The following is a 12786-nucleotide window of genomic DNA, read 5'->3' as shown; positions in this document are numbered from 1 at the left end:
CAGAAGCATCATCAACTTTGATCAGTTTCATTTTGGTACATGGTACCTTCCTACTGAAAATAATGGTGTGTGCACATGTTTGTACATATGCATGTGTATAGGCATGTACTTGAATAGGTATCTGTATGTATGCACATGTGTGGGTGTAAATAGCTAGAATAAACTAGGCAAGAAAAGGGGTATTTAGCCTACGTAAGCAGGTTTCTAAAGTGTCTTTTAGTTATTTCTCTTGGGATATTCTTTTCTTTTTTAGAAGTGGGATCTTTTGATATCACACATTTACAAATTGTAAAAATACGATCCTGAGGATTCAACAGCAAACTCTGAAAAACAGACTTATACTGCCCTTTGTAATTCTGGTATATTAGAAAATATTGGGATATGTAAGTTTTCAGAAAACAGTAAAAATGTTAATTTAATGGCATGCTGGTGTGAATGTATGTACAAGAGGAGGGCTTTGCTGCAAAATATTTCACAAGGGAAATCTAACACCATCATTGAATAAAAATTCTTCCCTAATTTGGGTTGTGGCAGACTTGGTCTGCAAGGTGGGCAGTGAGTTGGACCCCATGAGTTGTTTCCCACTTTGGATTGTGTTCTGTGGCTTCACTCAAGGGAGTAGGATTAGATTCTTTGCAACACATAAGGCTGTTTAGAGTGAAAACTTATTTCACCACCTTCCCCACAACGATTTAACTACATGCAGTTCCAGCTTCTGTCATGATTCTCATTTTAACTAGGCACCCATAAAAGCACATGCAGTTTTTATGGCTGTCTTGGATTCCCTTCCCTACTTCACTCTTATTTCACCTACAGTTCAAGTCTCAGCTAGTTATCAGTTCTCGATGGGCTCTCAGTAAGCTCTGTTCTTTCTTCCTGGGTTCCTGAGAGCTATGACTTTTTCTTCTCACTTATCTAGCTCCCTTGAGCTTCTCTACTTTGGGACAAGATCAGAAAACTCTTCTTTTAAATCATCTGTACCCAACTAAGTGACTTTCTTGGATTCTAAAAACAGATTTGAGAACGATAATTTCTAGCCAGGGAAATGTCCAAGGTAAGATGGACTGCTCAGAGTCCTTCTTCCTTGATCTTATTTTACAGAAGTTCATCAAAAGCCTTGAGTTTCTTCACAGTATCAGAGAGCTCACATCAATGTTTTCTAGTCTTACAGAAAGACAATTACAGCATGATCTCACTTAAATGTGCAATCTGAAGAAGTCAAACTCATAGAAGTAGAGGGAAAAATGTGGTTACCAGAGGCTGAGGGTGGGAATAGGGGGAGATGGGGAGATGTTAATCAAAGGGTACAAAGTTTCAGTTAAACAGGAAGATTTTGAAATCCGTTGCACAGCATAGTGACTATAGTTAATAATAATATGGTGTATATTTCAAAACTGCTAAGCAAGTAGATTTTAAATATTCACGCTGCAAAAAAACAAGTGAAGTAATGGTTATGTTAATTAGCTTGACTTAATTGTCCCATAGTGTATACATATATCAAAACATCACATTGCACCCCATAAATATGTATGTTTTTCAATTAAAAATAAAATTATAAAAACAAAAGTATTTTTCAGCCTTATGATTATCTGACCTCAAGTATCATAAATATTAACACTTTCCCAACCAAAGTGTATTTTCATTATTCACCATGGGATTTCTGAGAAAGGATGTATTTGATACAGAAATGCATTCCCTGGCTTATTGGAAAATAAAAAAAAAAATTCTAGTGTTCCCAATTACTAGTCTTGCTCTAGGAATAACACCAACCTGTTTAGTCACTAATATTTACAGAAAACCTAGTAATCCAGGATATAAAGAATAGGTTTTATGAATCCTTCTTTCAAGTAGCATAAGCTTAAAACGGGGACAAGGTATCTGAGACCTCCATGTTAAAGGGACAGAACAGTCTCTTTCAATAATTACTCATGGACCACACTAATATTGTATAACATTTATAGTTGGGAAATATACCTTATACACACATGGTACTCGATAGCTTATTTTCAAGGATGGTTTAAGTCTTAGTTCTCCTATGATTAAAATCTATTCATTTATACAAACAACATTTACTTATTGCCTATTCAATAATAAGAAAAACAGAATGCAGTTCTGGAATATGTTTAGACAGAGCTAGATGAATTCATTAGCATTTTGGTGGAGTTACTGAGGATGGAACCAGCCATAGATGTTTGCTCTGCAAAGTGGTTCATCAATTGTTCTTTCTGATTTGGTTTTCTTCCCCACCTTATCATGCTGGCATTCCAATTAGAAGCACACTGTTTCTGGGGACCTCTCCTGGGAAATCATTCTAGGACAGATGGAGTGTGGACATGATACAATGCTTCTCACTTGTTCTGTGCAGTTACAGTATGATTACTTCCTCTGATGTTTGGATGCTAATTTCCTTGTCAGATTTCCCAATGTCCCCTCATCATTCTCTCCCAAATGCCCCATTCCAGGGAGGAAACAGACTTTTGTCCTTAACCACATTTCTGAGAACATGTTTTCTTTTTCTGTCCAAATATGTATTTTAGTAAATTGTGGTGCTACCTGTGTCACATACTAGTTTTACATCTACTTTTGGCAATTCATCATGTACTTCTAGTGATATCCCATGTTACTTTATTGAACTGTTGTTTGTTTCTTTTATTATTTGATAACTCATGGGACAATTATTACAAATTCCCTAAAGACTATGAGCATTCCTTCCTTCTACTTTGACTCTATTAAGCTACAACAGAAAGTGGTTCTCAAATTTGACTGAATTCACTGAACTCTAATGGAATGGTTTTGTGTTCCATTTGATCAATTTCACTTGCAATACTGCCTAGTTACCCTGGACTGGGATAGATGTACAATCATTTGAAAGGTAGCTGAAGTTTCAGAATTTGACTTAGTGCAAATCTCAAGGTTTTTAGTCTATTTAGTACACATTTATATACATTGATTAGCTGTTTCTTCTTTTAATCTGTAGTTATGCTAATAGCTCGGCATTCAGCCTTCCTTTCATGTCATTTGTTCATTTCATTTTTATTAAATGTTTACAAATAATTTCAGTTTAAACTACAAACCTGCAATTCTTTTTAAATTTTTGCAATGACAGCATTTTCTTTTGCCAATATTTGAAATGCAGTTTTCTTGATCAGTTTTATTTTGAATGTGCAATTTGCAATTACCTCCTGGAAAAAGCAACATGCTAATGAATTTCAGATGCAGTGTGAATTACTTATTTGTACATTCATGTAAAATCAAACACATTGGGAAAATTTTTGTTTACTCTTTGGTTTCAAAGAATAAAATTGTGCCAGCAATTCAACAAGTGCAAAGACAATCCTTACAAAAGGGGCAACTTGTTGATTTCAGGGAATATAGCTTGAGACTTCCTGCCGGAGAAATAAATAATAAGCCGGTACCAGTGCACTTTCCTGAAGTTACCCGGGCTTGCAATTCTACTCTAATCTCCTTCTTCTTGCTTCAATGGGGAGGAGGAAATTCATTCCACAGATTAAGTGTTAACTAGTCTTAAAAATAACCTCCTCGTCTTTGATGGGAAGTAAATTTCTTATAAAGTTTAAATTGAAAGAAGATGCTTATGTGAATATTCTTCAAATATCTGATATTCACAGAGTCTAAATGGAAAGAGATGGTTAGCTGTGCATCTGATATTGAAAGGATCTCATATCACTTTGGTGACTGAAGGATGCTTTACAGTCAAAGTTAGAGTCAATCTCCTTCTCTTTTGTGGTTCTACACAAACCGAACCGCCAAACAGCATTGCCTCATCTCACAAGTTTGTGCCATGAACTTAAGGAGGAGCGCTATAGAAGATATAGGTATCACTTAGCACCAGTCATTGCCATAGCCAGAACAAAAATTAGAGTCTCACCTACTGACAATTTAAGAATAGTTATATGATTGCATATTTGTAGGTTTTATAGACATGTGTATCATGTTTTCTTGTTAATATGTCCCTTTTTCCTTTAGATTGTATACATCATGTCCTTGGTTCAGGGATACAGTCTTACTCATGGCCACCCATGTTTAGGAATCGGAGTACTGGCGATGACAGTAAGAAGAGTGAGAAAAGTAAAATAGAAATAGCAACTTACCCTAGAGGCAGAATGTATATTTTTGATGTTTTCTTTTCACTGCTTCCCATATCCCATGTGAAGTATTCTGACCCCGCCCTCTGATTTATATAGCAGAAGTTAAGATTAAGTTAAGGCATTGGTTCTCAGACTTGAGGAGGCGTCAATATTATGGGATTGTTAAAATAATATTTAGTTATATGTTATATAACTATATGTAGTTATATTGTTATAACAATATATTTAATTGTCTTATTATAACAATATATGTTATATAATATATTGTTATAACAGTATAATCCCAGAACCAGATTGCTGGTCCTGGCCCCAGAGTTTCTGATTCAGTCAGTCTGGGGTGGGACGTGGGAAATTTGCATTTCTAATAAGTTACCTGATGATGCTTGATGCATCTGGTCTAGGGACTACACATTGAGAACCACTGAATTAGAGAGGTGTGTAGCACAGTCTTGCTGCAGGAGAGTGATCATACCGACCTCTTCTATCCTTCCACCTCTAACGGTTGTCATTCAATTTTTACGAAGCAATTTTAAGAACACTTTCTGACTGTGTATGAATCAGATACCTATAAATACTGTTCACAAATGCATATTAAAAATGACATAAATTGACTAGAAATTCAATGGCTGCAGCATATTGAAAAGTAAATTATGAAACAATGCTAGATTTCTTTTTAGGAGTAAATCAATTACTTCTATACACTGCATCGGCTTATTTGAGAAATAACTGTCTCCCCTGTAAACTCAACTCTTATCCATTTATATAACTTTAGAGAATTTTCAGGTGCTTGAGGTAATTAACAACTAAAAACAATGAAGAACTGTAAGCAGGCTAAATGCCCATTTTTCTTACAGCTTAAAGTACTTTTTTTAAGGTTAACATCATAATTTACTCAATTATAGTCTTCCTCTTGCAAAATATCTATTTTCTGAGATCACAGGTCTTCACTGGGCTGTATAATTATATGGAAGAAAAATTAGGCATTTCCTCACAAAACTAACCCATGCAGCCAGCGACCCTAATGACACTAATGAGAATCAACAAAAGGGCAGTATTTGAAAGCTGTTTGGTAATGACAATGCCAGGTATCTAAGCCACTTGGTTACACTATGATTTTCTAATTCTCTTCTGGATATAAGATCATTTAAGTTTAAAATGAAAGAAGTCAAAGAAAGATATCCCTAGCATCTGAGAAGCTGTATATGTTACTTCAATTCCTCTTTGCAAAGGTAGATGTACAGATAATAACTTATTCCCTTTTCGAAAGAGTAGTTTAGTTACTCTTATGTGTATAAAGAAATATGTAGAATGTAAATGGATGATGCCTGAGACTATAGAGGTTTTTAAATTTGAACCCTATGTACACTGTAATTTGTTCCTTTAGACTTTACAGGAGGCAAATACGTATTTTTTAGTGTTCTAATCACTCCTGTATCACATGTAATAATGACAAAATAAAATGATTGAAAATATAGCTGGAAGTTGGAAAAAATAAAAATTTGAGCAAACTGAAAAATTTATAGGTGAAACATAGTATTTAATTTGGCAGTGTGGTGAAATTTTTTCTAGGTGGGAATGTGAAAAGATTGCTAACTTTCCCATGGTATGACACATATGACACATAACTAAGTGTGCAGGTTCTAATGTCCAGGAATCCTACACATAAAACATCTAAAACAATGTAGAAACTTGCTCATTGGCACACTGGCAAATGGGATCCCGACAACTGCAAAGAAAGACTCTGTCCAACTACTTCAAAATCAATGCAGTTTGTGTTTTGAAAGTACAAAACAAATTGTAAAAATAGTCTCACTGGACAAGCAATGCCTCAACCCGAAAAAATGGCTCTAACGTTAGGACTTCTTCACTCTTGTCTGTGAGGTGCAGACGATTTGGCTATGTGGGTATGCTAGGGGCTCAACCATCCTATTTGCCTGGGACAAAGGCATTTCCAGGAACATGGAGCTTTTGGTTTTGAAACCGGACAGTCCTGGTAGACAGAGATGGTAGAAACCCTAGGGTATGTTTTTTCCGTGTTTCTCAATGATACTTTATACAATGTAAGCCAGGTACTGTACTCGATTCAGTTTTACAATCAACTTTATTGGGCATTCGTACTGAATTCATTTCTTCATGGCACAGTTTCTTTACCAAGTTAGTAGTCATGCCTCTAAGTCCTGACAGGGTTTAATAGTGGCTTAATTACCAGCTATGCAAAATGCCCTGTGTTTTAATTTTTTTAAAGTTCAATTAAACAAACAAGTTTCTTCAATTAGGGCAATCAATGCTTTCTCTTTCTTGTCAGTTCCCAAATGACTTTTTTTTTTTAATACAAGAATGGAAATCTTAGAAAGTTACATATGATTTTAAAAAATCCTTTCTCAACCTTATCTAGTGATTTCTAACTCCATCTCCTTTAGAAAGATTATACAGAGACTATTGCCAGGCACAGTGGCTCAGGCCTGTAACCCCAGCACTTTGGGAGGCTGAGGTGGGCAGATCACCTGAGGTCAGGAGTTCGAGACCAGCCTGGCCAACATGGTGAAACCCTATCTCTACTGAAAATACAAAAATTAGCAGGGTGTGGTGCTGTGCGCCTGTAGTCACAGCTACTCGGGAGGCTGAGGCACAAGAATTGCTTAAACCCAGAAGGCGGAAGTTGCAGTGAGCCAAGATAGCACCACTGCACTCCAGCCTGGGTGACAGTGTGACACTCTGTCTCAAAAAAAAGGAGAAAGATTATATAGAGACTATGCAATAAAGGTGTAGAAAACTGAAGGTGAGCCATCAACAGATTATAATATATTCCCCATTCATTCAACTTCTTTTTGGTATAGAGGAGTATCTGTTGTCTTTGAGGCAGATGATATCTAATGGAAACAATTAATTTCGAAAACTCTATCTATACATGGTTCCAGGTATGTAACACTGAAATGATCTTCATTTTATAGATGCCAAGAATAATGTCAGTCATGGGAAACTCTCAGCGTTACTGGCTCCCACAGCATGATCCTCATTTAGCAAAAAATTACCTGAAAAAAACCTGCTCACTATGACCTGATCTTTGAATGTTATGTTGCATTTCAAACTCCTTGTTTTTGTACAAAACTGAAACCCCCCCCAAAATACATGAAGAGGAGAAACATATCATGTTTTCATTAAACAGTTAAATGGACAGCTATTTAAAGGATATATTTATAAAATAGTGTGCATTTAAAATATCTAGTGGTATTATTTAAATTATTTAGAAGCCATCTGTGACTGGTATGGTACATTCAAAGGCACAATTGATTTGAAGACTGAAACACAGTACAGATTTCAGTTCTTACATTTAAAATGTTCTCAGTTTTAGGTTATATAATGATAAACTATACCTGCTAAAAAATATACATAGAAAAAAGAAATAATTTTTGTGCAAATAAGACTCATCTGTAAGATTCATTTATTCTATCCATTAGACCATAGGAAATGTGTCTGGATTACTGGGCATAAATATGCAACATTTAAAAGGGAGTGGAGATCTTTATTAAAACAGAAGACTCCTCGAACTCCATGATGATGTCAATAATATAGGTCCTTAGAGCACATTATTGTTCTAAACAGAGGTCCCCATACTTCCACATTGGTTATAAAACATTATTTTGTGCTGCTGGCCTGGAATGAGAATGTCATACATCTGCAGGCAATTAGAAGAAGCTGGACTGCATGTTTGATTAGCTCAATAAGAAACGGGCACAAGTGTGACTTGACTTATGTTAGTCAAATTCCCTAGACAGATTATCCTGTTGTTATCATATGAAATAACCCCCTTTTATCAACAATTAAGTAAATCCACATTTATGGGCACTTTGCAAAATTGTGAGGTGGGAAGAAATCCAACTTAAGCCTTAAGCCTTCCAAAAAACTTTTAACCCTGCTTTCAATGGTATAGACACCAATCCCAAATTTTAGAAACTGGCTGAATTACACAGAACAATTTGGGTTGGAAATAACCTGTGTGCACACAGTCAACAGGTATGTATTTAGCATATTCCATCAGCAAGGCACTTAATAGTCTGCTTATAACTAAAAAAAATTCCCAAAGAAGTAAGAATTATAAATGTTTTACTATGTGAAACGTAACTTACTTTGTTAGGTAGTCTAAATATTTTCGACAAAAGTTAAATAGGATTTTATTTTCATTCATCACAGTACAGTTTCTACCGTAACCAATGCATGTTGTAAGTCTTGAATATATTTTATTCTAGGACCTCTTCATTTAGTTCTGGGCATTGTTCTTGAATTCAACCATAAATGTCAATGACGGTCTACAAACTACTTTGGGAAATGACTCATTCATTTATCTGGTTTTTTTTCTCCCAAGTACTATTACAGTATACACCTAAAGTATTCAAAATAATTCAGTATATAAAAGTTGATACTTAAGAATTTTTCAGCAAAATGTTTTGATTTTGGGAAAAATACCACCAAACTTTCCAGTCTAGTTATATAACTAAATAACACAATTAAAAGTTGGTCTATCTTAAATAAACTCAAGGTTTTTTTTTTTTATCAGTATTAACCCAAATACATGTATAAGAATAACCTCATCATTTTATCTCCTTAACATAATCCTTAAATTCAGTATCAGAATATCAAGCAGATGCTGAAGCATTCATCATCAATACCGGAATTCTGACTCATGACAGTAACACAAAACAGATGCTAATACGAAGCACCCTCTGAAAAGTGACACCATCACAACATGGGTTAGGTCTTGACGTGGGGTACTTAAAACTTACAAAGAAAATATGAAATACATAAGAGTCAGAGCATGACAAGTTTCCTTACTTCATTTTTTTTTTTTTTTTTTTTTTTGAGACAGAGTCTCACTCTGTTGCCCAGGCTGGAGTGCCATAGCATGATCTCGGCTCACTGCAACCTTCACCTCCCAGGTTCAAGCAATTCTCCTGCTTCAGTCTCTCTAGTAGCTGAGACTACAGGCATGTGCCACCATTCATAGAGAATTTTTGTATTTTTAGTAGAGATGGGGTTTTGCCATGTTGGCCAGGCTGGTCTTGAACTCCTGACCTCAGGTGGTCTGCCCGCCTCAACTTCCCAAAATGCTGGGATTACAGGTGTGAGCCACCATGCCCAGCCCCTTGCTTCATTTTTAAGCCATTTAAATTTGAGTATCTTTTACATAGAAGATAAAACTAAACACAAGTGAATAAGGGGCAGCATCCCAGGGCACAAAAAAATGCATCTTTCATTTAATGTAGCAGCTCAGTGGTCTCTATTGAAACCCTTGGTGTTAAGGGAGGAAGGTGCTCTCTTCCTCACACATGACCAGTTAGAAAGTAAGAACTCCTGGACCCTTTCCATTGGCCCATGTGTGCCATACACGTATGTGGTGGTGACATGGAGCTCTGCACTATGGGGTCTACCTAATCAGCCTCTGGCAGGGAGAAAGGAGTCTGGAGGCTCCTATGGCCCCACTTCAGTAACAAAATCTCCACACCAGGCTGCTCTGAAACGGTTTGCTAAAAAGAAAGGGAAACAATCTCATAGCACAGTTCAGTTAGCTAATATCCTACATGACTTCAAAGCCCCAGATTCTTATCACTTTGCTAATATAAGCCTACAGCTGTTTCTAGAATACACAGTGATCTGTATGCTCTGTGAAAATAAACAGAAAAACCTAGACAGATGATGCCATGGTGCAAGTGATATAAGTGAAATGGAGTCAAATGAGAGCTTAAAAGACATAAACGTGAGTGGGGGAAGAGTCCCTCCAAGGTAATGAGAAGCAGGAGCCCCATTTCTTTATTTCTGAATGAGGAAAATAAGTCTGTGGCGAATTCGATGAAAAGAAACTTGAGAAACCAAAGGGGTACATCTGCAGAGTAGCTTGACAGCATAATTTCAAATCCCCAATGAATAACCTGATGGCGACTTTTGCCAGCTGTGACTCTGGCACCCGCCTTCCTGGGTTGGAAGGTCAGCTCTGCGCTTAGCACCTGTGTGACCTCTGGTTCTCAAACTTGGCCGCACATGAGGAACTGAAAAAAAAAAAAAAGCCGATGCCTGGAACCCACCTCAGAGACTGTGATTTAACTGGGATGGGGTGTAGCTTGGCCATGGAGAAGTTTTAAAGGTTCCCAAGTGACTCTAAATATGGGCAGCTAGGGTTGGGAAGCACTGATGAACTTTCTAAGCCACAGTTTCCCATTTGTAAAGCAATGATGACACCTACAGCAACTACCCTTTAGGAATATTGTGATGATTAAATATAATGCAGACAAAGCACTTAGCATGATGTCTGGCACGCAAGAAGTCCTTAATAAATGTGAATTATCATCATCCTCACCACGAGGTGCACTTGGGCAAAAGCTTTCAATGGTTAGGAAAATAAGTTATTCCTACCTTGGCACACATTGTGTTCACTTTGCTCGTAGCCTGCTGCACACTGGATACGGTGGGAAGGGTTGGAGGGAATGCGCTGAGGGTCAGCTGGGTTCCGCCGGATGACAAAGTTATTTCGGCCAGTCTGCACTTCAGGGCCTGCGACTGCAGCAGCACTGGCCACAAAACCACCCCCGGGCAACACTCCACTGCTTGCCATGCTGCTGGCAGCTACAACCCCGGTGGTTGCCCCTGAGGTTCCTTCTGCTGGTGGTGTTTCCTGCTGAGGCTGTTCATTATTGACAATAATCTGGGCTGTTTTCGGAAGGCAGAGGTATCCTCCATAGTGGTTGACGCATTTCATTCCACCTTTACAAGCGTCTGGGACAATGTCACATTCATCAATATCTGTGGTCAGTAATAAAATAAGTCAGGAATCTTCTAAGAAGGAAAAATCGAACATGTAAATATAATGCTCATGCCTTTTTGGTATAACACAGGACAGGAAGAGTGACACAAGAGATGGAGACAGAAGGCAATGATCACATGGGAAGTCTTTGAAGCTGGCTCACCTTTGCATTGCTGTCTCACAGGATCCCACTCATATCCGTCAGTGCATTGCTGCGAAGAAAACATCAAAGGTGGGGCCAGGAGACAGTTAATTGGTGTGTCCATTCCCTAAGAAATCACTCTAAAAGCTTCATTCTTATGGCAACAATCCTTGTGCTAAAGTCCTAGATATATGATGAGATGGGTGGTTTAACATTCTATCGCTTTTTTTTTTAAAAGACAAGTCTGTGCATTGGACAGCTTCGGGGGTCCATTCTCAATCATCAGCTGCCTAAACTCTTCTGTTCTTTTTGGTACAGTTGCCCAGTACCATCTTCTTTTCTGTTTTGAGACTAATCTTCTCCAACTTCTCTGACTGCTCTTTATTAATCTGCCTTTTTTCCCACATTGTAAATGTTTAAAAAAAAAAAAAAAAAGACCAAATTCTCTCTCTTTCCTCACCCTCTCCCCCGCCCCCGCCCCCAACCAGCCCTGGACTCTTCTCTCTCTCTCTAAATCCTCTTACAGCATTCAAGCCCCTAGCTTTCGTTATCATTCTTACCTCCATCTCACACCCTGACCTGCTCCCTAGCTTCAGCTCCTAAGGAACAGAGGTGTTCCTCCTAGCAGTTCCCAGCTTCAATCTCCTCTCTAGTTCACCTACTGAACAAACAGCCTATGGATCACCTTCTGAAACTGGGCAGTTTTAGGGCCTGGGGATGCAAAGATGGTGCAGACTTTGTCCCTGTCCTCAAGCAGCTCAAAGACCAGAAGAGGAGACAGATAGGTAGAAAAGCTGCAGCAAGATGGCAGGTGCCTTCTACAAGTGTATGTGGGAAGGAGTGATGGACTCTGCCCGGGAGCACGAGTGAGCATGGCAGGGCAGAAGGGAAGACTTGACAGAGGAGGTGACAGTGAATCAGGCTTTACAGGATGAGCAGGATTTTTCCAGGTGAATGTGGGAATTCTAGGAAGAGAGGCTATTGTGACAAAGGCATAAAACTGTTGAAAAGGGAAGGAGCTGCAAGGAGTTCTGGGTAGGTGGAGGATGAGGTTACAGAGGTAGGCAGGGCCAAAACAAGAAAGCCTTTCTTTAGGAATGGAAGCCTGAATTCTAACCTGAAGGTCAGTGAATCTCAAGCTTTATTGTATCTAAGGATCACTCAGGGTGCTTGTTTAAATGAAGATTCCTGGGCCCACCCAAAGGATTTGATTCTGTAGGTCTGGGTAGGGGGCCTGGAATCTAAATTCTTAGCAAGTATCCCAGGCGATTCCCATACAGGTTGTCTAGGAACTGCTTCTTGAGAAATGTTGCTATAGGCAATAAGAGGCCTCTGAAGAATTTTTAAGCTCAGAAGACAATCTGATCAGACGCTCATTTGAGAAAGTCACTGTAAGGAAGAAACCTAAGGAAGGATTGAGCAAAAGTGGAGTAAACAAACAAATAAACTTAAATTCTTTTAATATAACTGAGAGCTGCTTATGTACACAATGGATGCTTGACAAGGAAATAGCTGAATGGAAGCCCAGAGATCCCATTTAGATATTTTACTGATGTCTGAAACTTACTGGAGTGAGAACTAAATTCACTTTGTCTCTCAGACTAATTTTTTTCTTGTTTCCCAAACAGTGTTCAAGGTACCACTACCTTTTTCGAAACCCAGGATTCCAACTTTAACATCAGTGCTGAATGCTCCACTTACTTTCCTTCCATCTCTGCTGACTTTGTGTCCATTTCTACCAT

General features: G+C 38.1%; 1 protein-coding gene across 1 annotated transcript in view; it reads right to left on the bottom strand.

Moving 5' to 3' along the window:
* The window catches only part of EFEMP1 (EGF containing fibulin extracellular matrix protein 1), a 57584-nt gene that overhangs the window by 40836 nt on the left and 3962 nt on the right, over positions 1-12786 (bottom strand). The window contains exons 3-4 of the mRNA XM_055242401.2: positions 11066-11114; positions 10515-10901 (exon numbers count right to left, since the gene is read on the bottom strand). Of these exons, the coding sequence (XP_055098376.1) occupies positions 10515-10901; positions 11066-11114 (436 nt within the window). The remainder of the gene's footprint in view (positions 1-10514; positions 10902-11065; positions 11115-12786) is intronic.

This window comes from Symphalangus syndactylus, chromosome 14 (assembly GCF_028878055.3).
Source record: "Symphalangus syndactylus isolate Jambi chromosome 14, NHGRI_mSymSyn1-v2.1_pri, whole genome shotgun sequence".
Taxonomy (NCBI): domain Eukaryota; kingdom Metazoa; phylum Chordata; class Mammalia; order Primates; family Hylobatidae; genus Symphalangus; species Symphalangus syndactylus.
Note: the sequence above shows the minus strand (reverse complement) of the source record. Positions and strands in the feature narration are given on the sequence as shown.